The sequence below is a fragment of the Copadichromis virginalis genome, linkage group LG9 (genome assembly GCF_057382275.1).
Source record: "Copadichromis virginalis isolate Kocher_CV1m ecotype Utaka linkage group LG9, C_Virginalis_male_GT1.1, whole genome shotgun sequence".
Taxonomy (NCBI): domain Eukaryota; kingdom Metazoa; phylum Chordata; class Actinopteri; order Cichliformes; family Cichlidae; genus Copadichromis; species Copadichromis virginalis.
In genome coordinates this window covers 31258045-31285981 of record NC_140626.1, presented here as the reverse complement: position 1 = coordinate 31285981, position 27937 = coordinate 31258045, and the positions used below count along the sequence as shown (strand labels likewise).

The window sequence follows — 27937 nt, the reverse complement described above, 5'->3', positions numbered from 1 at the left end:
ATACCGATATGAATCCGATATAGTGTTTTTTAATCAACAAAACTGTTTTTTAAAATATCTTGCTGCATTTTGCAAGTCTGCAAGTTCATACTCAAGTTTAAAACAACAACTACACTAAAGCTATTCTGTTATACCTGTATACAAAAAAAATATTTCATAGTTCAGCAATACTGATCAATCTAATAAACTTAGACCTACACCATCCTCCCTATTCTGGTATTTTAAAGAGTACTTAGCATAAATATTAAGCAACCTAACTAATAGGGTTCCAACTCCCAGCAACAACAAAAATAAATAAATAAAAAATAGGGAACCACCCCTCACGCGCCACCTCATGATGCTTAATCGACGTAATCAACCTTAATTTGATGCAGTGTGAAAAAAAATGCACGGAAATCAATTATTTTTCAAGAAATATTAAATAGATTCAACATCTTTCTTCAACAAAATTGCAGACTGCACAGATGGTACCTTCCCAAAGTAAAAAGTACTATAGCTTACTAGGGTATATATTAGACTTAATAGTCACTATATACAGTAATTGACTTCTATTCATTTTACATCAGATTAAAACTTTGGGTGTCAGATAATTATTTATTAAAAGCTTGACATTTTAAATGAGAATAAGAAAGAAAAGTATGTCTTTGTGCCCCCTTTTCCCTGTTCATGCCCTATCGGCCCCCCTGGCTAAACTTTGCTAGATCCGCCCCTGCACAGTTACCAGCGTCAGCTACGTAGAAAAAGATCCTGGTGTAGAAAGAAATATTAAATAAATTCTAACAACAGCTTATCAAGCTTAAACGTTCTGCTGTTGTTCAGCCGCTGGTTTCCTCTTTCTGGTGCAAAGTGGGCCAAAAACAAACAAGAGAGACGGACTCGCGACAGAAAAGCCGATCAGCTGATCATTTAAGCAGTTTCATGATTGAAGTAGCAGCCGGAGAGCGAGAGGCAGTCGCTTGTTAAGCTTAACGCAGGAATGCTTTACAAACATTCAGAGATGGACTTACACACTTGCTTTACTTCTCTCGGGGATAACTTTGTCGGAGATGAAATGCCGGGTTGCTAGCGAAGCTCCACATGCTATCCAGACCACCAACAGGTCCGGCATGCCACAGCTGCTCTATCATGTGATGCATACTGCTCCGACTGCTAACGTTCTGAGGTGAGTTACGGCGTGTTGCAAGTTTTGTGTGGTGCTTTCGTGATATTTAATGGATCGGATTACATTTTTTATTTTTCTCCGATATCCGATCCAGTAATTTAGGTCATTATCGGACCGATACCGATACGTAATATCGGATCGGTCCATCTCTAATAAAGGTTATCTTATTTTATGCAACCAAGACTATATATCTCCCGTACTGGCATCCTTACACTGGCTGCGAGTTAGGTTTTGAATTCATTTTAAGATTTTATTATGTGTTTTTAAGGCGTTGCATGGGTTAGGACCCTCAAACCTTTCTGATCTTTTAAATTTGTTCACTCCTATAAGATCACTGAAGTCTGTGGTTTAAAAGCTCTTAGCTGTCCCAAGGTCCAGATTAAACACAGAGGATAAGAAAGGTCTGGCCTCTCTTATCTGGAAACAAAATTAACAAAATTGATTGAAAAACCTGTTGCAAAAATTCCTTTTTATTTTGTTTTGTGAAGCTACAAACTGATGAACTAGATTACTGGTAGAATGATGTATAAATAAAACATGATTTGCCGTCTTATGCATATTGTATTGATGTATCATGACCAGTGATGTGCAATACCACTGATTTCCTTTCTGATCCAATACCAAGTAAAATTCAGGGTGGTATCGACGATACTGAACCAATACCTAGTAGAAAAATGTATATATTTTTTATTGTATCTCAAATTTTAGCGTCATCATGATTACAGGACATCAGACTACTTGTTCTTAGCACATAATAAAGCTGAATTCATCATGGCTCCTTTAAGTTCAGTAATTACTATGTCCTCTGCCTCATGTAATTAGGAGTTGGTGTGTAGGAGCCATTTTTCTTATTTCCCTGTCTTTAACACTACTAGAAGGTTGTATTTCATTTTATGTACTGGTTATGGCAGTGGTAGGTACAGGGTTATTTAAGGACAGGTAATTCTGTCCAGGTGTTGCTGATGAGAAGGGGAAAACCATTTCCTACTGTGCTTAGTCCAGTTACTTGTCTGTGTTTAAATGGATGTTGCAAAGGAAATAAAAGTCCCCTTAGGCCCCCTCCTTGATTCAGTCTTTCCCTTTTGACGTAAATGGTCTCCTTGACTCTGGTCTCAAACAGGCGTTCCTCCCTGTCCAGGATGTGTACCTGTGTTCCTGGAGGACAGGCGGGTCCATGGACCAGTCCACAGCTGGACACCGTACTTGGGTTAAACTTCCAGTGAAACTGAGGCCACAGCTCAGGACAATAGAAGATTGAAAAATGCTGCCTGGTCTAATGGGTCTCAATCTCTGCAACGTTCAGCTTTCAGAATTTGTCTTAAACAGCATAAAAGCATGGATCCATCCCACCTTGCATCAGGAAAACATTGATGAACTTTGAGCAAATGAAACCACAACTTTAAAAAATGAATTCACAAAATTAATTGTTTCGACATCTTAAACACAAAATCATAAGTTTTAATACCTACAACAAGTTTAAGGAAAAATAAAAGATTTTAAAGATGTTTCAACCTTTTTTCTCAAATATAAAACAGCTGATGACACTGACATGCATCTTACTATGATGGGAGTGATTTCAGCCCTGAGTGATCACGCTGATGTTTGCACAGAGCAGACAATGAAGTGAATGTTTTGGCACATTGGTAACAGTGAAAGAGTTTATTAGTAACGTGGGATCGTTTGTGGTCGGAGTATGAACTGAGATTCCTGAAGCTCTTGTCACACTGGTCACAGCTGTAGTTTCCTTCCATGTGTGTACGTTCATGCTTATTTTGATTACCTGATTGTGAGAAGCTTTTGTCACAGTGTCTGCACTTGTATGGTTTCTCTCCTGTGTGGACTCGTTTGTGTCTTTTAAGGTCGACTGCAGTAATGAAAGATGACCCACACTGATCACAGAGGTGCTTTTTTGTCCCACTGTGAATCCGTTCATGTTGTTTTAATCCACTTAATGTGGGGAAGCTTCTCCCACATTCTTTGCAGTATTTCAGTTCCTCTCCAGTGTGTCTACGTTGATGTGTTTTTAGGGTGTATTGGTGACTGAAAGTTTTTCCACAAAGGTCACAAACAAAGTCTTTCCCACCACCACAGTGATGACAGGGTTGAGAACTGGATCCATCTGTGTCGCTCTGCTTCTAAACAAAGACACAAAGACGGTGTAAGTCAGTCCTTCAACATTTTTATCCTGAACGTCGCCTGAAATAAAGAGCAAATAAAAAACAAACAAAAATCATAACTGAAATGAAAATCTGAATAATCACTCAGAGCTGCTTTTTCATGCAGTAGAATTGCCAAAACATCAGAATCAGTGAGCTGCAAACTTTCAGCCCCGACTGTGTCCGTGCTGTCAGGTGAGAAAGGCGACAACTCACTGATTCTAATCGGCAGGTCTGCGGTTTGTGCATAATCCGTGTACCTCCTCTAGTTTACTGTTTGAGCTGTTTGGTGGTTGTCAAAATTTTGTGAGGTTTCACCTGAGATTCGGGCGTTTTGGGAAAAATAAAATTATATTAAAAAACTCAATTCAGGATTTTAATGAATTGATGTCACGTTATCCAAGCCAGACTCGATTTTAATCGGTAAATCGATTATCAAAACCCACCTCTAGCTGAGACAGTTTAACCCTTTAAGACCTACCATAGAACCAAGTCCGCCAGAGCTTATATTATATTTTTACATGCTGTGGAGCCATTTTTGGGAGCATTTCAAGTTGCTATACATCAATACAACCATTATAGCCCAGATTTTAATAATATGTATTCATTAAGTGCATAGTAATTACATAAATTGCAAAAAAGTGCAATAAACTACAAAAAAATTGAAAATTGTTTTTGATTTTTTAACATATATTTGTAGTTAGAGAAATTTAAGAGGCTTATCCCTCAAAACTGTAAATACAAAAAAGTTGCACAAAATAGTTTCCCACCACAGGAAATTTATTTTGAGTGTCTTCATAGTTTTATTTTTGAAATACACCAATTTTTATACACTGCAGGAAAAACGAAAATAAATATTATAGTGCAAATTTGCAAAAAAGCAGCATATGCATCAAAATAAACTATTTCCAGCAGTGCAATATGAGTCCTAAGCATCCCAGAAACGACACAGAAAGCCATAAAGTCAAAGATAACTTTTAAAAAGAGCAGTATAGGCCCTGAGGCCCTGATCGCAAAAAAGACTACATTTCCGTGAAAATGATGTCACTTCCGGTTTCGGCCAGGTAATGGCGGAAATGCAAAAGTTCGCGCTGACGTCTATTCCAACGTAGGAAGTGTTTTGAATAGCTGATCGGACCGGCAAAGCGTGTTTCTGGAATATTATGTTTTTGTTCCTGCAAGCGCTTTTTATGCAGTTTTTGCAAAGCTTTATGTGGAAGGAAACCGTGACCTAGGACAAGCTGATGGCATCAGATGTAAGTACAACTCCTCCGGTTTCATATGCAAAAAAAATTTTTGCTCCGATCGGCTCTAAAGGGTTAATGAGCAGAGTTCTTCCAAACAGTCAGGCTAAAATGACAAGATAAAAATATAAACACATACCTCACAGTAACTGCACTTGGAGAGTCTCTTTCTGGTGTGGATCTGTTGGTGTCGTCTCAGGTGATATGGAGATTTAAAAGTCTTCTCACACAGGTCACATTTATAAGGTCTCTCCTCAGTGTGGGTCAACATGTGTTGTTGTAACTGCGTGTTGGTTATAAACTGTTTGCCACACTGTTCACAGCAGTATACATCATGTCTGGTGTGAATGCGTAGGTGTGTATTTCTGCTCTCAATCCGGCTGAAAGTTTTCCCACAGATGTCACAGCTGTATGCCTTAATTCCAGAGTGGGTAACTAGATGCCTCTGTAAGTTGCTACTGTGAGTAAAAGCTCTGCCACACTGATCACAGTTGTACACTTTAACTCCACTGTGGATGAGTTGGTGTCTTTTTAGAGCATCCTTCCAGGAAAAAGTCTTTCCACACAAGTCACAGCTGAACGGTCTCTCTCCAGTGTGGATGACCTGATGATGTTTTAGTGACTCCTTCAGAGTAAACTTCTTCCCACACTTGTCACAGCTGTATGTTTTCTCTCCCTTTCTTCTGTGAGGTTTGTCGGCCTCCTGAGAGTGCTGACTTCTCGCTCCATGTTGGTCCTGCAGTGACAGAGATACAAACAGAGGCAGTGAGTGAAATGCAGTCGTGGAACAAACTCAACCTTCAAACTCCCTCCATTAACACTAGTTTTAAACATGAAGGTGGAGTGTGGCACCAAACACCTTAAAGGTCTCTTATCACCACCTGCTGGTAGTTCTAACACATTACATCCAACCTGCTGTTAAAAATAATTCATGACTGTTCAAACACTCTAAAATATTTTTCCTTTTTTTCCTTACTTTTACTCCCCACAGAAAAAAAAGACTTTCTACTCATTACATTTTCAAAACAGACTTTTTACTTTTGGTTTGAGGAATTTGAGGGGAGTTATTTCATCACTAAAGGCATCAAACTGATTTGAGCCTGAAAAGTAACACATGAAAGAATCCTGATCGTGTACTAATCACCAGGGTATGAAACATAAAAAGAGATGAAAGAGGCAAAACTGTGAGTCATAGTCAGGAGTTAAAGTGAGACGTTGTTCTTCTTTCTTTTTTGCACAGCACCTGAACAAACAGGTAATTTCAAATGCAGCGTTTCTATCAACAAACATCAGCAAACACACAAACTGTTTGTGTGCAGTTTGTCTCACAGTGTGTTGCTGGCTAAAGGTCCAGCTGCTGTACATCACAGGGAGAGAAAAGAAAGAGAGCTAACTTCACTCAGAGATGGAGAAAGATAAGACACACAGGACAGGAGAGGAAGAAGAGAGGTTAGATTTAAAGGGAAGGACTGCTCAGTGGGATTTGATCAACTGGAGATTAAAGCTTACATGCAAGTCCTCATGTGTTGAAATCAGATATTGGGTCTGTACATGTGACATTGTGTTTTTCCAGATAGTGAAAGATGCTGCAAAACAATCTGAGGCAGATTAACTGTGTTATTTAAAGACTGCATGAAGATCCTCTGCAGGTTAGTGCAGGATAAACAGGTTAGTTTGCTGAACTGTGATGGATTTAAAGTAAAGAACAGTGTGTGACTGGTGCACAGTGACTGTGGTGCTCATGTCACAGTTAGATTACATCAAGTGTAGCAGAGATTCATTTAAACTGAAGCTCATGATGCTGACATTCATTCACTGAGTTCCACCTTCATACCAACAGTATAGTGTCTAATATAAAGACAGTGTACTGTCAGTGTAGAGGATGGAAATCAGCCAGGACAGCTCATGAAACATCTGCTGACATCTGGTTGAATTCAGTTGTGTACATCCACAGAGAGCAGGAGCCTGTACTTTAACAGGGCTCTAGAGTGCGACCAATTTGGTCGCAAATGCGACCAAATTTTTCAGTGGTGCGACTAAAAAAAAAAAATTTGGTTGCACCTGTGCGACCAACTGTTCGGGTAACAAAAATAAAATAAAAATCTCTGCAACCTTCCCTGTGGTCAACAACAGACACATTATGCCCCTATCGTGGACTAAACCAATCAGAGATAGTAAGGGGCGGGACCTCTCTGATTGGCCATGGTCCAGTTGAAAGTGCAGGTGGAAGTGGGAGGTGAGTAGCTTGAATAAAGCGATATCAATTCATTAAATCCTGAATCGACTTTTAAATATAACTGTGTTTTGCCAGAAACACCAGATTCTCAGATTAAAGCTCACAAAACCATTTCAACAACAACCAAACAGCAAATGAGAGCAGGTACACGGATTCCACACAAAGACGTAAACACAGAGCGGACCGACGCATCAGAATCAGCTTTGTCTTTCTCAGCTTTCTCACCCGACGACCCGTAGATGGACACGCTGTCAGAGCTCTGTGTTTACGTCTTTTGCGCCGATTCTGAGCTGCAGGTTTTGTCTCTCTCCAACCAAAATTCACCGAGCCAGCAGCAAAAGAAGCAGCAAACTGCGCTTCACATTTGATCAATGTCGTCATGAATTTTGCTGTTTTGCTTCCACGACTAGGGATGGGTATTGATAAGATTTTAACGATTCCGATTCCATTTTCGATTCTGTTTAACGATTCGATTCCTTATCGATTCTTATTTTTAAAAAGGAGAACACTAAAGTCGATTAGCTTAGAACTGTGTTTTATATGTTCTCTTTGAACAAGATAGAAATTTAGGAGTAACATGGCCTTACAAACCCAACAGTGAGATCTTAAGAGATCCAGCCTACGGCTCTTCAATGGGGTGTCACAGGGTCCCCAGGAAAAAAAATGTATATGTAAAATAATAAAATAAATATTCTCCTGTAGCAATAACAAAGTTTAACATAAATTATTCTGTAGCAATTACACAAGAATATCCAGTAATGTCCCTGCCTACAATTAAACACATTCACTTACCAAAGTGAAATCGGGGGCATCTGCTGTGGCAAATGGGTTAAAGCCTTTGACCACAAACTTAGTCACTGCTCGGTGACATTCGTCTATCCTGGCCTGAAAGGAGACGCTACCGGTAGACTGCAGCGAGAACTGCCAGCATCTGAGCCAGCCAGACTCTGTCTGTATCATCATGGTTATCTAAATGCAACGCACAGTAATAGCAGGTTTTGTAATAAGGTAAATCGCGCTAACATAATATGCAATCCTAATTGATTAGTTACCTGCAGTATTAACGGGAGAGGACGTGGAAACGCTACCGCTGCTGCTGGGTTGAGCTTCGCTAGTCCGGAGCGGATCAAAAACACGACATTCGTTGAACGCAATCGCGTGTTTTTTGAGCAAATGCTTTTGCATATTCGTAGTGTTTCCTCCCTTTGATGAAATCTCTACTTTGCAAGTATTGCACGTTGCCCTGTTGTCATCCTTTCTCATAAAGTGTAACCAAACTTTTGAGCGTTTGTGCCGCTCAGGCGCCGTGTTTCCTACTGGGTAAAAGACGCTACTCAACGTGATGACGTCATTCGGGGCGACTGGAATCGATAAGGGAATCGTTTATAAAAGTGGCAAACGATTCCAAGGAATTGAAACAGTGGGAACCGGTTCTCAACAAGAACCGGTTTTCGATACCCATCCCTATCCACGTCTATTAAAATCACACTTCATGCACAGCTCTCTCTCTCTCTCTCTCTCTGTACTTCAAGAACAGTTTCCCGTCTCCAATCTCTGTTTTCTGTATTATTCATTCGTTTATTACCCAGCAGTCTACCGTTGTTTACAGCGCTGTCTTTTTCTTTTTTTTCACTTAAATGACCTCGGACAAGAAAGCCTAATTTTTCTGTTGTTCAATACTGAAGTAATTTAAACTTTATATGCAGAATATTGCAGAATGTTTTTAAGGTTATCTGCTATAAAAAGCCAGACCAGAAAAATCTCCTTCATGTTTTTCTGTGTTTTATTCTCAGTTACTTTGACACAAAGGCATCTGCTGTGATGTTCACAATTCTGATGAAGTCTCACATGTATCAGTACTGATAAATGATCAGAATTATAATATTTCTGACTGTCTGAGGCTAAGTTGAACCGAATCGGGACTTTGAAAACCGGAATCGATTGGATTATAGAAATCAGTGATGATACCCAGCCATAGTGAGCAGCCTAGGCACGACAGAAGTGGATGTAGCTGTAATAGGAAAAGAACTATTGATAACTCTTCTGTGAAGTTAAGGCCTGATCCTTCTGAAATTCATAGCCAGTGCTCTGACACGGTGTCATCAATCTTTGAAAGCTGAAAAAGCACAGTGTATCCAGAAAAACACATTATATTATATCAATTATTATAAAATTTGTGTGCGCCTAACTTTTGTGCCGGTACGCCTAACTTTTTAAAGTTAGGCGTACCGGTACGCCCATGGCAAAAAGTTAGTCTAGAGCCTGTACTTGAAGAAAATCTACTGGAGCTCTCAACAGAAATTATTGTGAGCTGTGATTCTTTTCCCCACGCTGAGCCACTACAGCTGATTTTAGGGTTCCCACCTGCTCAATCCCACTTTAACCTCTTCCCTGCTCATGTTCCTGTTTAGAGGCAAAGTCACCCTCTACAGTGTAGGCAACAGAAAATACACATATGTTTTATTTTCCTTCATTTTCTAATTAACTGATTCAAACAGAGAACCTTTATTAGAAATAAATAGTTTGTACTTCATTTACTAATCTTATTTTATTATTACATTAATAAAGCACAAGGTTCAGTTAACTTTGGATAAAAACATGTGGTTAAAAAGTTCTTCAAGGAGCAATTTTACTTTTTTACTCTGATTACATTTCAGAGCCTGTACTTTTTCACTGTTACTTAAGTAAAGAAGGTGAATGAATACTTTTACTGAAGTATTTATAACACTAATATCTGTACTTCTACTTAAGTATAGAGTAAATGTACGTTTGCCTCCTCTGATCATTTCTATAATATTATTTATATCAGTGATGGCCAAATGAAGCTTTCTGAAACACTGAAGCTTGTATTGAAAAAAGGTTCATTACTCGAAGCTTTTCAACACAGTCCTCTTTGGTGACATCTGCTGGCCAAAAATGTGAAGAGCAGCTTGAATCTACAAATTATAATATAGAGCTTCATAATAATTTCCCACTCTACAGAGCTCAGCTGACAGCTTCTGTCTGATGTTGGGCTGCTGTTGTGGTGCTTTGAACGTGTATTTTTGGGGATGATGAAAAAAATGTTTTGTCTATTTGATTATTAATAATTTTGATGAATAAACCTTCCTTATTTTAACATGTGCTGTGGTCTGTAAAAAACAACATAATATACAACACAGTCATATAACAGGTTGGGAGGATGAGAGTTTTAGACGTGACTGATTATTTGGTGAAACTGTGATATTTTCCTCACCTCCTGTGTTGAGCTCATTGTTTCCTCTGTAGTGACTCAGCTGAGTCCAGATGGCTGAAAATGTTCCTCTGCTGCTCCGTCAGACTCTTCTCCTCCTGCTGATCAGCTGGGACACAAAACAGATCTTTGTTAGGCTCCACACTGCACTGAAGAGTCAAAGTGTCTCATATGTTCATCTGACAACACAAAGTACAAATTTCACTCTGATTGCTTGTAGAAATCTTGTGAGACGTGTTGTGCTGCAAAGTGAGGAAACTCTCTCACTCACTTATACTTCAGGAGGAACTTTGTGACATTGGCTCTAATATTCTAAGCAGCCCTTTACTATGACAGGGCCAGAAAGTCCTATTTGAAGGTTTGGGAGAAGGACCATGTTAAAGGTGGATTGGGGTTTATACACTTTGTTATGATACAGGTAAGGCTGTAAGAGCCTGAGAAGGTGTCCTGAATGAAGCTCTAAAACCAGTTTTCAGCTAACGACTCTGCTTCAGTCTGGAAAACAGCAACTACAAGTTTAAAGACTCCATCAACAATTCACACCCAGCAACAGCCTGAACAGCTCCTCCTGTGGTTTCCACAAACAGGGACAGACCTGTTACTCCCCCACCCCACACTTTCAACTCCTTCAGCCCCCCAGTCCCACCACCTCCACCATTCCCCAAACTTTGATTCTGTTCATCTTGACGTAGCTTTTGCAGTAGGAAAAACGTTTCGGCCCTCATCTACGTGACTTCTTCAGTTTCAGCTGACTGCAGCTTTCCCCAATCTTCAACAGTGCATTTGCATAATGACTGAAACGAGCACCACTGAAGGAACAATGGGCTGGGAGGTCAGTTATTGAGCATTAATATGCAAATTCTCATGATCATTGATCAACAACCACTGATCAAATGCTGTGATTGCAGCGACTCCCCAACTCTCTGAATGGTACTCATGGCCATTGATCAGCGGTCTTTGATTAATGAGCTTTGATCAGTGGTTTCAGTGCTTTCCTTCCTGCTTTGACTGCAGCTGTGTTTGACACAGGAAGACATTATTACATTCTTCACACTCTCCTGCACATTAACCACCACAATATATTTTTAGTCTCTGTGCTTTCAAATATGAACACTGTTTACTTTCATCTGTTTCATTAGTTTTTGTTAACATCTTCCTGTGCATCACTTTACAGCAGCCAGACTCATTAAAATGAGACTTTGTAGGAGTTCATTTCCTCTCATGTGTTCATCCACAGCAGCTGGACAATAAAGTTTATTGTGACCCTGATACTGCAGCAGATCGCTCTCATCCATTTCCTGTTATCACTTCAAATAGAAATGAGGCTGTAGAGGTTTGGTGCAGGCAGAAAAACAGCTGCAGGGACAATGAAAAGACTTTTCTGCTCCAACTTCTCCCAGCATGCTGAGCTAATGATTAGTTGGTGTTTTTCTCCAAACACTCTCTCACTCTTCTCTCAACGTGTTCACAATAAACTGTGAACAGACACCGAGGAGAGCAGCAGAAGACCTCATTCAGGAGCTAAACTCAACATGAACTGAACTCACAGTAAAGTTAGCTCGGTGCTTACCTTTAGATGAGCCCACAAACCGAGAGAAACTCCGCGATGAAGCTGCAACTCTTTCCAAACACAGGAAACAGATCAGGGAGCAGAGACCCACGTGGTTCACGCTGATCTCAGCTACGATCCAGGAGACAAGGGTGGGCAGATCGATGCAGATATCGATCCAAACGTTGGTTTAGTTTGTTTTATCATCCAAATTCACTCTTTTACTCGCTTAGGAAGAAACGGTAACTCCGTCTGAGTTATCACTACCCGATCCGTACCGGAAACCCGATCGGTAGTGATGGGACGTTCTGTATCGAGGCTTCGGAGCGTGTGTCGAGTAATGGAGGGGGCGTTTCCGTGATGCGCGTATCGAGGCTTGCTTCATTTATGGGAGGAGCTGAAAATGATGACGTCCGAAGCCTCGCTGCCCGGCTGTACCACGTGACTGGTTCATGAAGTGGTTCGAACTTTGCCGCGAGATATGACAGCGATATAAACCCCTCAGACTTCATTCAAAATGTGGGTGTTTGATGGAGAGTTGCGGTTAGTGAGAGTTTGGAGACAGTTTGGAGGTTTATGAGAGTGAGGAGAGAAAGTCAGGAGAGAATGGAGCCAGCTAAGAAGAGGAGGATGTCCTCCCCTGTGTGGGAACATTTTGATCTTATTCCTCCCAACAAGGTATGTAAATTTCTACAGAAGATGTATTGTCATGATACTGATGGTGCAATACAATTTATGTTGAGCTGTCTTGACTTTTGTACAAGGTGAAGTGTTTGCTATGTGCCAGGGAGCTGGGATATAACAACAACACCTCATCCATGCTTAGGCACTACAGAGCTTTGCATGAGAATAAGGGGAACACCGATTGTGGAGCAAGACCAGGTGAGCCATCAAATGCAATGATAATATAGCATGCAGTAATGTTACTAAATGATATAACAATATTATACAACTGTTATAAGTTACGTGTGTGATATTTATATTTGTGCTTTATCTTTATTGTCTTTCCTCAGGAGAACAATCTCAAATAGATGAAGACCTGGTCAGCATGGTGATTGAGGACTCACAGCCATTTAGCATTGTGGAGGACAAAGGATTTAAAAGATTTGTTAAATCATTAAATCCCAGCTATGTTCTCCCCACTAAAAAGGTCGTAAAAGCAGTGAAAATTTAGTTTTTACAGAATAAAATGTGAACAGGCAGGACTGAGGCCTCAGTGTGTAGCTGTCCATACCTCAACGTTACAAAAGCACAACTACTGTCCACACCCCAACCACACCTCACCTCACAGTAAATGATCATTTCCATTTCAAGCATTTCCAAATAATCATTTCCCATACTGCCACTATAAATATACACAGTATACTGCCATCACTACAATATACATGTTTTACACACTCCTTTTGTTGTTGACATTTACAGGCTGTGTGCAAAATGCCACACTCTTCAAATTCATGCCAGCTATTATTTTTTACGTCCAGTAGGTGTCCTACTAGAGCAAATGAAGCTTCATGAAGCTTCGCGTTGGGGTGAACCAATTGGATGAAAAGCTTCAGTGCTTCATGGGGCTTCATCTGCCCATCACTACCGATCGGTACCCCGCATGCGCGAAAGGTGTCTACTTCCGGTCGAAGCGTTTTACGATAGTTACGGGTCAGAGTATCTTTTTTTTAAAACTTTATTTAACAAACAATGAGTATACAACATACGAACAGATGAAGTATACAAAACAACAGAACATGAACACACAAAGCCAGGGGTAAAAGACGAAGGTAACAATTATAAGAATACACGCAAAAATTCACATACATATATTGTTTTGAGAGCCTTTTTGTTGGTGGAGTCTGATATTGATTGTATGTACAGTTCCACATCCTTAAAATAATGACAGAAATATGGTGTTTTGTTAGTAAACTTACATTTATGGATAAAGAATTTCGCTAAAGGTATTAACAAATTTATCATAAAAAAAACATTTATCATACTTCTTGGGGAACTTAAAGAAACAGAATAAAACATTTTCCCATCGTAAAGAAAACTCCCTTAAAATATGGACAATAACAAAGCTGCTAAATTCCTTCCAGAATCTCTGTGTAAAAGAACAGCACCAAAAAAGATGTGTCACAGTTTCTGGATGATCCCCACAGAAGTACAATTAGTATTTATGTCCCTTTTAAATTTTACCATGTAGTGACTGGCTGGATAACATTTATGTAGAATTTTAAATGAGACTTCTTTCACCTTATTTACAATCAAATATTTATGGGGGACCATCCAGACTGTCTTCCACTTGATATCTGGAACAAATCGGTTCCAATAAGATATTATATATGGGAGAGAGACGATATCTTCTTGGAATAAACTACGTATTCTCTTATTGCTGTTACCAAGTTCCTGTGAAAAGCAGATTTTTCCTATTGGTGACTCAGCTGGATCAGGGAGAGTGACTGAGGTAGAGATCGAGCTGTCAGTGTTTTTATATAACATTAAAGTCCCTGAGGGTATGGCACCAAGCACCATTGAGAATTCCTGAACACTGATTGGAAAATTATATAGTGCAAGAAAGTCGTCGTATGTAAGTAGTTGTCCCTCTTTACTAACCAGCTGAGCCACCAATAGGATCCCATTTTGGACCCAAGTTTCCAGGAAAAGTGATTTATTTTTTTATAAAATATCTCTGTTGTTCCAGATGAGGTATTTGTGAGGTGAGAAGTTGTGTTTATAAATGAGGGTCCACGCTAAGAGGACCTGCTTATGGAAGGATGAAAGCTTTACAGGGAGTTTCTCAACATTGTAATTACAATTTAAAATAAAATTAAAGCCACCAAAACGAGAGAAAATATGATATGGTATAAAGTTCCAGATAGAGATAGGGTTTTAAGAAAATGTTTAGCCCAGTTAATTTTGAAAGTGTTATTTAAAGTAGAAAAGTCTAAGACGTTAAGCCCACCTGATTCGTACGTATTCATCACAACAGTTTTTCTAATATAGTGCGTACGGTTTTTCCATATAAAATTAAAGAGCATACGGTCAACATCTTTACTAATTTTCTTATCCAGATGTAAGGAGAGAGCAGCATATGTTCATCGGGATATCCCTTCAGCTTTAGTAAGTAACACTCTACCTTTCAAAGACAAGTCCCTTTGCAGCCACTGGTTGAACCTTTTTAGGGTTAATTGGAGTGAAGTTTGACGAGCATCTTGATTTTTGGTCTTTGGATATTAACAGTCCCAAGTATGTGACTTCTTGTTTAACAGAGATATTACAGATAGTATTTGCAGGACAGTCTTTAATTGCTAGTAACTCACACTTTTTAAGATTTAGGCATAAACCAGAGGCCTCAGAGAAATCACTAATCACAGTAAGAGCTGGTGGGATTTGGTTTGCATTCTTCAAGAAGAGTGTGGTGTCATCGGCTAACTGGCTGATGACGAGCTCCTTATCAGCTATGGTGATTCCTTGTACAACACTGTTTGAAATATTAGTTGCAAGAATTTGTGTACAAAGTAAAAATAAATATGGTGAAATAGGACATCCTTGGCGAATACCACGTTTCAGGTCAAATCTCGGGGTGGAGCCGTTAATCATTTTAATAGAACTATTGCCATTTGTGTATAAGGTTTTGACAGCTTTACAGAAAAACTTGCCGAAGCCAAATTTTTCCAAAGAGTGGAAAATAAATTGATGTTCAATTGTATCAAAAGCCTTATAAAAATCCAGGAAGAGAATGAAGCTATTGTCAGGTACCAAATCAGAGTAATCAAGTAAATCCAAAACCAGTCTAATGTTATTAGAAATGTGTCTGTTTCTCATAAAGCCTGATTGTGTCTCATCAATAATTGTTTCCAAGACCTCTTTAATTCTGTTAGCAAGTATTAAAGCCATAACCTTATAGTCATTATTAAGCAGGGAGATGGGTCTCCAATTATCAATAAAGAGTAAGTCTTTGTTTGGTTTTGGAATAAGTGTTATGAGACCCTGAGTAAGAGTAGGAGGGAGGATGTTATTCTCTATACTTTCTGTAAAAACCTGCAGTAAAAATGGAGCCAGGAGATTAGAAAATGATTTATAAAACTCTGCAGTCAAACCATCTGTGCCGGGAGATTTATTGGCCTTAAGTGCAGAAATGGAATTACAAACTTCCTCCACAGTCAGAGGGCTGTCACAATAACTTCTATCTTCCACAACAATAGATTTTAGGTTTTTAATATTATTGAAAAATCCTGTTGAGACAGCCTCATTATATTTTGAGTCGTATAGTTTAGTATAGAATTCGGCACAGAAATGTGAAATTTCTCTAGGATTGTCAGAGACAATGCCATTAATATTTAGTTGATGAATAGAGTTTGTTTTTGATCTGTATTTTTCAAGTCTGAAAAAGTAAGCAGAATTTTGTTCGCCCTCCTCCAGCCACCTCTTCCTGGATCTTATGAAAGCACCCTCAGCCTTGCGTCGATATAAACCGTCCAGTTTATTTTGAAGTTCTAGTAAACTTAATTTATCTTCCTCTGAGATTTCTTCTGGGGACTTCTAGTAATAAGAGGCAATTCTGCTTATTACTTCTTGTTCTTCAGCTTTCCTTAATTTAGCAATTTGACTCCCGTATCTTCTCAAGAATTTGCATGCTTCAAATTTAAAAAGTTCCCAATTGGTACAAAAGGACTTCTCTCTGTTAGCTTTGTTCCAATAATAAACAATTACTTTATTAATCTGCATGTTAACTATTTTATCTTTTAGTAAAGAATTATTTAACTTCCAATAAGAGAATTTATGAGGTATATTATCCAGTGTAAACATTTGGACGTTAATGTGAATTGCTCTATGATCAGTGAGGGGGGTGGCAAGTATATTAACGGTAATATTATCTTTATCAATACAGTCAGAAACAAGCCAAAAGTCAACACGTGATTGCCTGGATCCTGTCTTATTGCTCCAAGTAAAGAGTCTATCATCTGGAAATTTTTCTCTCCAAATATCCACAAGATTAAAGTTTGCACTGTATGAAGACTGCTGCCCTGGAGGCCACCTATCAACCGTATTGTCTAAAGCAATGTTAAAGTCTCCACCAATTAAGAGGACTGAATTTGGGTATTTGGAGAGCCAGAAATTAATTCTTTCTTCTAAGGAGTCAAGTAATTTATCATTTTCAGTTTTATTATTGTAACCATATATATTTACTGCAATGAAAGTACTGTTATTGTGTCTGATTAGTGAGCAGAGGTAGTGTCCTAAGGTGTCACAGTCAGAGTGTAACACATCTCCAGAAAAATAATTTTTAAGCGTGGCAACTCCAGCAGAACGCTCAGAGCCATGGGACAACCAGACTTCATTACCCCATTGTGATTTCCAAAAATTTGTATCAGCAGGTGTGGAATGACTCTCTTGGAAAAAGCAAAAATCTGTTTTAAATTGTTTGGCAAATAAAAACAAAGCTTTGCGTTTACATGTTTGTCTTAAACCCCTGGTATTAAGAGAAACAAATGAAAAAGACAAAGTTATTAGAAAAAAGAAAGAGAAAAAGTAAGTTCTAAACTTCTACAGCTAAGAACAGATCTATAGGATAAGGGGACCGGGTGCTGCACAATTTAGGTAGTAGAACAGTAAAAACCCTGAGTGACTAAGCTTATAAAAACACAGTATTTAACTATCTACTGTACTATGGTTTAAATATAGCTTTTCATAGATAAACACACTCTTCAACACAAAATAAAGCTTTAACCTGAGGGTGAAAATATCAAGTTCACCATGTAAACAAGCTTACAGAAATGTCATTTCGGAGACTGAATAAGCGTCTCTATGAAGGAGGGAAAACTTCTGATCCACTGATGAATCCTCGGCCTCCCACGAAATAAGCCGGCTTACCCTCCTTACGGGCTTTGTCTATCCATCAGCCACAGTTTGTCACGACGTTCTCTGTCCTCCCTGGACAGATCTTCAGCGAACCTCAAATGATTGTCCTGCAGGTAGGAGGATGTCTTGGCTGCTTTCCATACAGCATCTCTGTAGATTCGGGAGGTGAACTGCACGATGATGCCTCTAGGTCTGGTGCTACCTTGTCGCTTGGCTCCGAGTCGGTGTACGGTGTCGATGACGTCAGGCAGCCTATGATTTTGTTCTGGCAGAACAGACTGGCATATCACAGTCACCTTTCCCCTTACGTCTTCTTTCTCAGCCTGCCAACTGTGGCACGCGTGCCTAGGGTTGCCGACCCCTGGTGTACAGTATCTTATGGATATATTACTCCAGTGTTTTTTCTCAAAGTTTTCTATGAAACTTTGCTGTTGAGGAGTACTTGGTGAGGGCTAGTTCTTTTAGGTTCAGCAGCTAACAAGATGGTGTATCGGTCAGGATACAGGAGGACAACAGGCTTCCACTTTGCTGGATTGTCACCGCCAGCTATTTTATTGCCACACAATATTGCAGAACATAGACATAAAACCCCAGAGCCTTTTATACATTTGCACTGTCTACTGCTGTAACAAAATAAATTTCCCACGCTCGGGACTAATAAAGGTTATCTTATCTTATGCAACCGAGTCTCCCATACTGGCATCCTTACACTGGCTGCGAGTTAGGTTTTGAATTCATTTTAAGATTTTATTATGTGTTTTTAAGGCGTTGCATGGGTTAGGACCCTCAAACCTTTCTGATCTTTTAAATTGGTTCGCTCCTGCAAGATCACTGAAGTCTGTGGTTTAAAAGCTCTTAGCTGTCCCAACGTCCAGATTAAACACAGAGGATAAGAAAGGTCTGGCCTCTCTTATCTGGAAACAAAATTAACAAAATTGATTGAAAAACCTGTTGCAAAAATTCCTTTTTGTTTAGTTTTGTGAAGCTACTAACTGATGAACTAGATTACTGGTAGAATGATGTATAAATTAAACATGGTTTGCCCTCTTATGCATATTGTATTGATGTATCATGACTAGTGATGTGCAATACCACTGATTTCCTTTCTGATCCGATACCAAGTAAAATTCAGGGTGGTATTGACGATACCTAGTACAAAAACTTATTTTATTTATTGTATCTCAAATTTTAGTGTCATCATGATAACAGGACATCAGACTACTTGTTCTTATCACATAATAAAGCTGAATTCATCATGGCACCTTTAAGTTCAAGAATTGCTATAATCTCTGCAACGTTCAGCTTTCAGAATTTGTCTTAAACAGCATAAAAGCATGGATCCATCACACCTTGTATCAGGAAAACGTTGATGAACTCTGAACAAATGAAACCACAACTTTAAAAAAATGAGCTCCCAAAATTAATTGTTTCGACATCTTAAACACAAAATCATAAGTTTTAATACCTACAGCAAGTTTAAGGAAAAATAAAAGATTTTAAAGATGTTTCAAATTTTTCTCAAATATAAAACAGCAGATGGAACTTACATGCATCTTCTATGGGATTGTCTAAAAATATCTAAATTCTGGCTCTGCATCAACAAGAAAATGAACTTGATACTAAACTTTAAGATATATAAACATCCGGGTCAATTCTTACCACAGTTGCTGCCTCTGAATAAAAATCTGGACAAAAAGGGATCCACATTATTAAATAAGCTTATGTTTAATGTCAGGAGATGTGTTATTGAACTGGATTATGGAGCAGCCCCCCTACTGTAACTCAGTGTTACAAGGAAACTTCATAACTTTCAGGTCAGATTTTTAATAAGCTGCAGGAACCCTGTTCAGTGTGAGTGGAGAGCAGCCAAGTCTCCTCCTCTGATAAACCTCCATCTGTGCCACTGAAAATAGTTCATCTGACTTTGACTGTAAACATGTTTCCATTTGTCACTTCAGCCTTTACTCTGAAATACAGGAAATGAAATCACAGCTCAAACTTCTTCATCCAACTGCTGGAACAAAGCGAACCACTCGACATGAACACTGAAGCAGAACAGTTTAGAAAGCTTAAAATGAGACTAGGGAACCATTTTCATTCATAATTGCCTCATCAGATCTTTATAGGAGATTCACTCTGAACTCTGTGGAGCCTGATCTCAAGAGTTTTGAGTCTGACCCTGAAACCAGAAGAGGATCTTTCTGTCTCTTCATATTCACTGTGATGGGAGTGATTTCAGCCCTGAGTGATCACGCTGATGTTTGCACAGAGCAGATAATTTAGTGAATGTTTTGGGACATTGGTAACAGTGAAACAGTTTATTAGTAACGTGGGATCGTTTGTGTTTGGAGTATGAACTGAGATTCCTGAAGCTCTTGTCACACTGGTCACAGCTGTAGTTTCCTTCCATGTGTGCACATTCATGCTTGTTACGATTAGCTGATTGTGAGAATCTTTTGTCACAGTGTCTGCACTTGTATGGTTTCTCCCCTGTGTGGACTCGTTTGTGTCTTTTAAGCTCACCTGCAGTAATGAAAGATGACCCACACTGATCACAGAGGTGCTTTTTTGTCCCACTGTGAATGAGTTCATGTCGTTTTAATCCCCTTAATGTGGTGAAGCTTCTCCCACATTCTTTGCAGTATTTCAGTTCTTCTCCAGTGTGTCTACGTTGATGTGTTTTTAGGTCAGCTTTCCAACTGAAAGTTTTTCCAGAGAGGTCACAATGAAAGTCTTTCCCACCACCACAGTGATGACAGGGTTGAGAACTGGATCCATCTGTGTCGCTCTGCTTCTAAACAAAGACACAAAGACAGTGTAAGTCAGTCCTTCACCATTTTTATCCTGAATGTCGCCTGAAATAAAGAGCAAATAAAAAACAAACAAAATCATAACTGAAATGAAAATCTGAATAATCACTCAGAGCTGCTGAGATTCGGGCATTTCGAGCAAAATAAAATTATATTAAAAAACTCGATTCAGGATTTTAATGAATTGATGTCATGTTATCCAAGCCAGAATCGATTTTAATCGTAAATCGATTATCAAAACCCACCCCTAGCTGAGACAATTTAATGAGCAGAGTTGTTCCAAACAGTCAGGCTAAAATGACAAGATAACAATATAAATACATACCTCACAGTAACTGCACTTGTTGAGTCTCTTTCTGGTGTGGATCTGTTGGTGTCGTCTCAGGTAACGTGGAGATTTAAAAGTCTTCTCACACAGGTCACATTTATAAGGTCTCTCCTCAGTGTGGGTAAACATGTGTTCTTGTAAGTCTCTGTCTGTGACAAACTGTTTGCCACACTGATCACAGCAGTACACATCATGTCCGGTGTGAATGCGTAGGTGTGTATTTCGGTTAACTAACCGGCTGAAGGTTTTCCCACAGATGTCACAGCTGTATGCCTTAATTCCAGAGTGGGTAACTAGATGATTCTGTAAGCTGCTACTGTGAGTAAAAGCTTTGTCACACTGATCACAGCTGTACGCTTTAACTCCACTGTGGATGAGTTGGTGTGTTTTTAGGGAACGCTTCCAGGAAAAAGTCTTTTCACACAAGTCACAGCTGTACGGTTTCTCTCCAGTGTGGATGACCTGATGACATTTTAGTGTAGACTTAGCAGGAAAATCCTTCCCACAATCATCACAGGTGTGTGTTTTCTCTCCCTTTCTTGGTTGAGGTTTGTCGGCCTCCTGAGAGCGCTGACTTCTCGCTCCATGTTGGTCCTGCAGTGACAGAGATACAAACAGAGGCAGTGAGTGAAATGCAGTCGTGGAACAAACTCAACCTTCAAACTCCCTCCATTAACACTAGTTTTAAACCTGAAGGTGGAGTGTGGCACTGAACACCTTAAAGGTCTCTTATCCCCACCTGCTGGTAGTTCTGACACATTACATTCAACCTGGTGTTAAAAATAATTCATGACTTTTCAAACACTCTAAAATATTTTTTCCTTATTTTCCTTACTTTTACTCCCCACACAAAAAGGACTTTCTACTCATTGTATTTTCAAAACAGACTTTTTTACTTTTGGTTTGAGAAATTTGAGGGGAGTTATTTCATCACTAAGGGCATCAAACATCAAACCAATTTGAGCCTGAAAAGTAACACATGAAAGACAATCCTGATCGTGTACTAATCACCAGGGTATGAAACATAAAAAGAGATGAAAGAGGCAAAACTGTGAGTCATAGTCAGGAGTTAAAGTGAGACGTTAGGGCTGCACAATTAATCGTTAGAAAATCGCGATCTCAATTCATACTTATGTGCGATCTCATTTACAAATGACAACGATTAAAAAAAAAGAAGAAACAAAAGATGACGATTGTACCGCATTTTGATCCGGGACATGAAAACAAGCGCTCACTCTTCCTGCTCAACAAATGACATGGGCGGAGCCTTATACCACGTGATACAGAAGCCAGCTTGCTGATGCAGGGGAAAAAACAACGGAGAGCATGTGAGAGATGACGAAGCTGTAAAGGTCAAGAAAGTGACAGGAGAAAATCCGTCCCGGTCAACCACCCAAACATCAATAACGGGAACCTTATACAGCGCTGTCGAACTCCCGCAGGCACAAAGAAATTATGGAGGCTTTCACTTATCACCTGGCTAAAGATATGGCTCCCATCAACACTGTGCAAAACGAGGGATTTAGGAAAATGATCAACACCCTAGACCAGGGGTCGGCAACCTGCGGCTCCGGAGCCGCATGTGGCTCTTTAGTCCTTACCGTGGTTTGGGAAATAAATTAGAAGTATTTAGCTGAAGTGTATTTTATTTATGTTAGTTCTTTGTTAACTTGTAGTTCTAAATTGGAAGATTATTGTGATTGAACTATAAAATAAAATTATATTCTATTTTTTTTCCCCGCTCAAAATAAGCGTCACACTGGCGGAAGCCGATATACCCCCCGAAACGCCGTGCAATTTATCGAGACTTTCAACCCCATGTAGGACAATTATGGATCTTCGGATCCACATTATGTCAGCAGCTGTTCTCCACCGTGAACTATGTTAAAAACAAACACCGCTCATGCCTCACAGATGACAGCTTATAGTCCTGCGAGAAGATGAAAGTGACTTCGTACAACCCCGATCTGCAGACGCTGTGCGCAGAGGTTCAGGAGCAGAAGTCCCATTGTAAACATATCAGGGCAGACCCGACGATGTTTGTACACTCAACAAAAATATAAACGCAACACTTTTGTCTTTGCTCCCATTCCCCATGGGATGGACGTAGAGACCTAAAATTCATTCCAGATACACAATATAACCATCCCTCCCAAACAGTGGTCAAAAATCAGTCCAAATATGTGGTAGTGGGCACATCTGCCATATTGAGATAATCCATCCCACCTCACAGGTGTGCCACATCAGGATGCTGATCTGACATCATGAGTAGCGCACAGGTGTACCTCAGACTGCCCACAACAAAAGGCCACCCTGGAATGTGCAGTTCTTTGCGCTATTGGGGGTCTGGGGACCCAGAACCGGTCAGTCTCTGGTGTGACCACCATTTGCCTCATGCAGTGCAACACATCGTCGCATGGAGTCTATCAGATTGTCAATTGTGGCCTGTGGAATGTTGGTCCACTCCACTTCAATGGCTGTGCGAGGTTGTTGGATATTCGTGGGAACTGGTACACGCTGTCGTATACGCCGGTCAAGCACATCCCGAACATGCTCAATGGGTGACATGTCCGGTGAGTATGCTGGCCATGCAAGAACTGGGACATTCTCAGCTGCCATCTGCCCTGAACAATGTGAACCATGATTCATCCGTGAAGCGCACACCTCTCCAACGTGCCAGACGCCATCGGATGTGAGCATTTGCCCACACAAGTCTGTTACGGCGACGAGCTGGAGTCAGGTCAAGACCCCGATGAGGACGACGGGCATGCAGTTGAGCGTCCCTGAGACGGTTTCTGACAGTTTGTGCAGAAATTGTTTGGTTGTGCAAACCAATTGTTCCAGCAGCTGTCTGGGTGGCTGGTCTCAGACGATCTTGGAGGTGAACCTGCTGGATGTGGAGGTCCTGGGCTGGTGTGGTTACACGAGGTCTGCGGTTGTGAGGCCGGTTGGATGTGCTGCCATATTCTCTGAAACGCCTGTGGAGACGGCTTATGGTTGAGAAATGAACATTCAATGCACGGGCGACAGATCTGGTTGACATTCCTGCTGTCAGCATGCCAATTGCACGCTCCCTCATTGCTTGTGGCATCTGTGGCATTTTGCTGTGAGACAAAACTGCACATTCCAGGGTGGCCTTTTGTTGTGGGCAGTCTGAGGTACACCTGTGCACTACTCATGATGTCAGATCAGCATCCTGATGTGGCACACCTGTGAGGTGGGATGGATTATCTCAATATAGCAGATGTGCCCACTACCACACATTTGGACTGATTTGTGACCACTGTTTGGGAGGGATGGTTATATTGTGTATCTGGAATGAATTTTAGGTCTCTACGTCCATCCCATGGGGAATGGGAGCAGTAACAAAGGTGTTGCGTTTATATTTTTGTTCAGTGTATGAACATACTTTTCAGCATCTCTTTATTGACCACTTTTCACACACGGTTGCTGTACGTATACAGCCGGCTGTAGCTTTTCAGCTCACAGCCCGACACACACCAACACAACAGCATAGAGAGCACAGACTTTAAGGCGGCGAGGCGTGATTGCGGGTCCCGCTCAGATGCATCTGCCTCCCCTGCAGCAGCGCTGCAGACCACGCCCCGCCACACACATTAACCAGGTAAAATACATATTTAGGCAGAATTTTGCAAATATCTATTTTTCATCTTTTAGCAGCATAGTGCTTTTTTCCAGTTATTTTTTTTTAAAGTCAGGTCAAGGCTCCAAAAGCCCAAAGGCGATATAAGGGTGGCGGCTCACAACAGTTTTTCTTTGCTACCTGGATCATTTTAGTTCAGCTGGGTGTCTTTCCTTTTGTTATATTTCTTTAAGAGTTCAAAATGTGTTAATTACAGAAATAAAATGTAATTTTCTCTGTAGCACTTCATGGACTTCATAAGCAACACACCTTAGTTGTTCACACAAAGCATAAAGGTAAAAACAATATATACAGTGTTATCTTCATTTGAGATGTCAAAAAGTATTTGCGCCCCCAGTGTTTTCTTTTGCGTGGAACCCGGGTCCAAATGGCTCTTTGGGTGTTAAAGGTTGCTGACCCCTACCCTAGACAAACACTACACAGTGCCATCCTGCAACTATTTTTCAAATGTTGCACTACCTGCTGTATACACGCAGTGTCGAGCAACGGTGGAGACGAAATTGTTCTTATGTTCAGTCTCAACTATTACGAAGTTGATGTGCAGTTAATAAGTGTAATAAATATTTATATTAGAAAAGAAAATCGTGAGAGAATCGTAATCTCAATTCTAAGCAAAAAAATTGTGATTCTCATTTTATGCAAAATCGTGCAGCCCTATGAGACGTTGTTCTTCTTTCTTTTTTGCACAGCACCTGAACAAACAGGTAATTTCAAATGCAGCGTTTCTATCAACAAACATCAGCAAACACACAAACTGTTTGTGTGCAGTTTGTCTCACAGTGTGTTGCTGGCTAAAGGTCCAGCTGCTGTACATCACAGGGAGAGAAAAGAAAGAGAGCTAACTTCACTCAGAGATGGAGAAAGATAAGACACACAGGACAGGAGAGGAAGAAGAGAGGTTAGATTTAAAGGGAAGGACTGCTCAGTGGGATGTGATCAACTGGAGATTAAAGCTTACATGTAAGTCCTCATGTGTTGAAATCAGATATTGGGTCTGTACTAGAGATGGCACGATACCACTTTGTTATGTCCGATACCAATATCATAAATTTGGATATCTGCCAATACCAATATGAATCTGATACTGTGTGTTTTTAATCAATAAAACTGACCACCACTGGTGGTGGTCAGAGGGCCCGGTGGCGCCAGTGTCCGGCAGCCTCGCCTCTGTCAGTGCGCCCCAGGGTGGCTGTGGCTACAATGTAGCTTGCCATCGCCAGTGTGTGAATGTGTGTGTGAATGGGTGAATGACTGAATGTAGTGTAAAGCGCTTTGGGGTCCTATGGACTAGAAAAGCGCTATACAAATACAGACCATTTACCATTTACATTTTTTAATATCATGCTCAAGTAAAAAAAAAAACAAAAAAACCACTAAATGTATTCTGTTATACCTGTATGCAAAAAATACACTGCACCCAAAATATTTCATAGTTCAGCAATACTGACCAATCTAATGAATGTAAACCTACTCCATCCTCCCTATTCTGGTATTTTAAAGAGTAAGCAACCTAACTAATAGGGCTCTAAAACTCCCAGCAAAAAAAAACAAAAGGCAACCACCCACCCTCCACCTCATGATACTTGCAAGGAAATCAATTATTTTTCAAGAACATTTAAATAGATTCAACATCTTCAACAGATTTGCAGACTGCACAGATGGGACCTTCCCAAAGGAAAAAGTAGTATAGCTTACTAGGGTATATTAGACTTGATAGTTACGATATACAGTAATGAACTTCTATACATTTTACATCAGATTAAAACTTTGGGTGTAAGCTTCGTATAATTATTTATTAAAAGATAGACATTTTAAATGAGAATAAGAAAGAAAAGCATGTAAGTCCTCATGTGTTGAAATCAGACCTTGGGTCTGTACATGTGTCATTATGTCTTTTTTTTCAGATTATGAAACATGCTGCAAAACAATCTGAGGCAGATTAACTGTGCCGCCTCAGATGCAGCCTTTTCCATGCAGTAGAATTGCTAACATGCTAACACAGTTTAATGAGCAGAGTTGTTCCAAACAGTCAGGCTAAAATGACAAGATAACAATATAAATACATACCTCACAGTAACTGCACTTGTAGAGTCTCTTTCTGGTGTGGATCTGTTGGTGTAGTCTCAGGTAATGTGGAGATTTAAAAGTCTTCTCACACAGGTCACATTTATAAGGTCTCTCCTTGGTGTGGGTAAACATGTGTTGTTGTAACTGTGAGCCTGTTGTAAACTGTTTGCCACACTGATCACAGCAGTACACATCTTCTCTGGTGTGAATGCGTAGGTGTGTATTTCGGTACCCTTTCCGGCTGAAAGTTTTCCCACAGATGTCACAGCTGTATGCCTTAATTCCAGAGTGGGTAACTAGATGATTCTGTAAGCTGCTACTGTGAGTAAAAGCTCTGCCACACTGATCACAGCTGTACGCTTTAACTCCACTGTGGATGAGTTGGTGTCTTTTTAGAGCAACCTTCCAGGAAAAAGTCTTTCCACACAAGTCACAGCTGAACGGTTTCTCTCCAGTGTGGATGACCTGATGATATTTTAGTGACTCCTTCAGAGTAAACTTCTTCCCACACTCGTCACAGGTGTATGTTTTCTCTCTCTTTCTTCTGTGAGGTTTGTCGGCCTCCTGAGAGCGCTGACTTCTCGCTCCATGTTGGTCCTGCAGTGACAGAGATACAAACAGAGGCAGTGAGTGAAATGCAGTCGTGGAACAAACTCAACCTTCAAACTCCCTCCATTAACACTAGTTTTAAACCTGAAGGTGGAGTGTGGCACCAAACACATTAAAGGTCTCTTATCCCCACCTGCTGGTAGTAGAAACACATTACATCCAACCTGGTGTTAAAAATAATTCATGACTGTTCAAACAGTAAAATAATTTTTTCCTTACTTTTACTCCCCACATTAAAAAAAGGACTTTCTACTCATTGTATTTTCAAAACAGTCTTTTTACTTTTGGTTGGAGGAATTTGAGGAGAGTTATTTCAGAATCAGAATCAGAATACTTTATTTATCCCTGGGGGAAATTATTTTTTGTTACAGTGCTCCATTATAAACCAACATTAAGACAAGACAGACAATATGCTAACTAAGAATAGTACAATATATACATATACATACATACATACATACATAAGTCACTCATAAATAAATAGCTGGAAAAGAAGCGTGTAGTTGTAGCAGTAACCAGTGTGTTAAGTGGATGCGTTGTACAGGGAGATGGCCACAGGCAGGAAAGATTTCCTGTGTCGTTCAGTGGTGCTTTTCGGTAATCTCAGTCTCTCACTGAACGAGCTCCTGTGACTGACCAGCATGTCATGGAGTGGGTGGGAGGTGTTATCCAACATTGTCTTTATCTTGGACAGCATCCGCCTCTCCGACACCACCTTGAGGGAGTCCAGCTCCATCCCCACAACATTGCTGGCCTTACGGATCAGTTTATTAAGTCTGTTGGCATCTGCGACCCTCAGCCTGCTCCCCCAGCATGCAACAGCATAGAGGATCGCACTGGCCACAACAGACTCATAGAAAATCCTCAGCATTTTCTGGCAGATGTTGAAGGACCTCAGTCGCCTCAAAAAACTAGAGACGACTCTGGCCCTTCCTGTAAAGTGCTGTGGTGTTTTTAGCCCAGTCCAGTTTATTGTCAATGTTTACTCCAAGGTATTTATAGTCCTCCACAATGTCAACACTGACCCCCT

The 27937-nt window shown here is 40.1% G+C and overlaps 1 protein-coding gene across 1 annotated transcript in view; it reads right to left on the bottom strand.

The window, feature by feature from the left end:
- Positions 1-2082: 2082 nt before the first annotated feature.
- LOC146702206 (uncharacterized) overlaps positions 2083-27937 on the bottom strand; it is a 46243-nt gene continuing 20388 nt past the window's right edge. The window contains exons 3-6 of the mRNA XM_085468915.1: positions 26575-26895; positions 20565-20840; positions 4702-5298; positions 2083-3297 (exon numbers count right to left, since the gene is read on the bottom strand). Coding sequence (XP_085325041.1) covers positions 2722-3297; positions 4702-5298; positions 20565-20840; positions 26575-26895 — 1770 coding nt within the window. The 3' untranslated portion in view covers positions 2083-2721. The remainder of the gene's footprint in view (positions 3298-4701; positions 5299-20564; positions 20841-26574; positions 26896-27937) is intronic.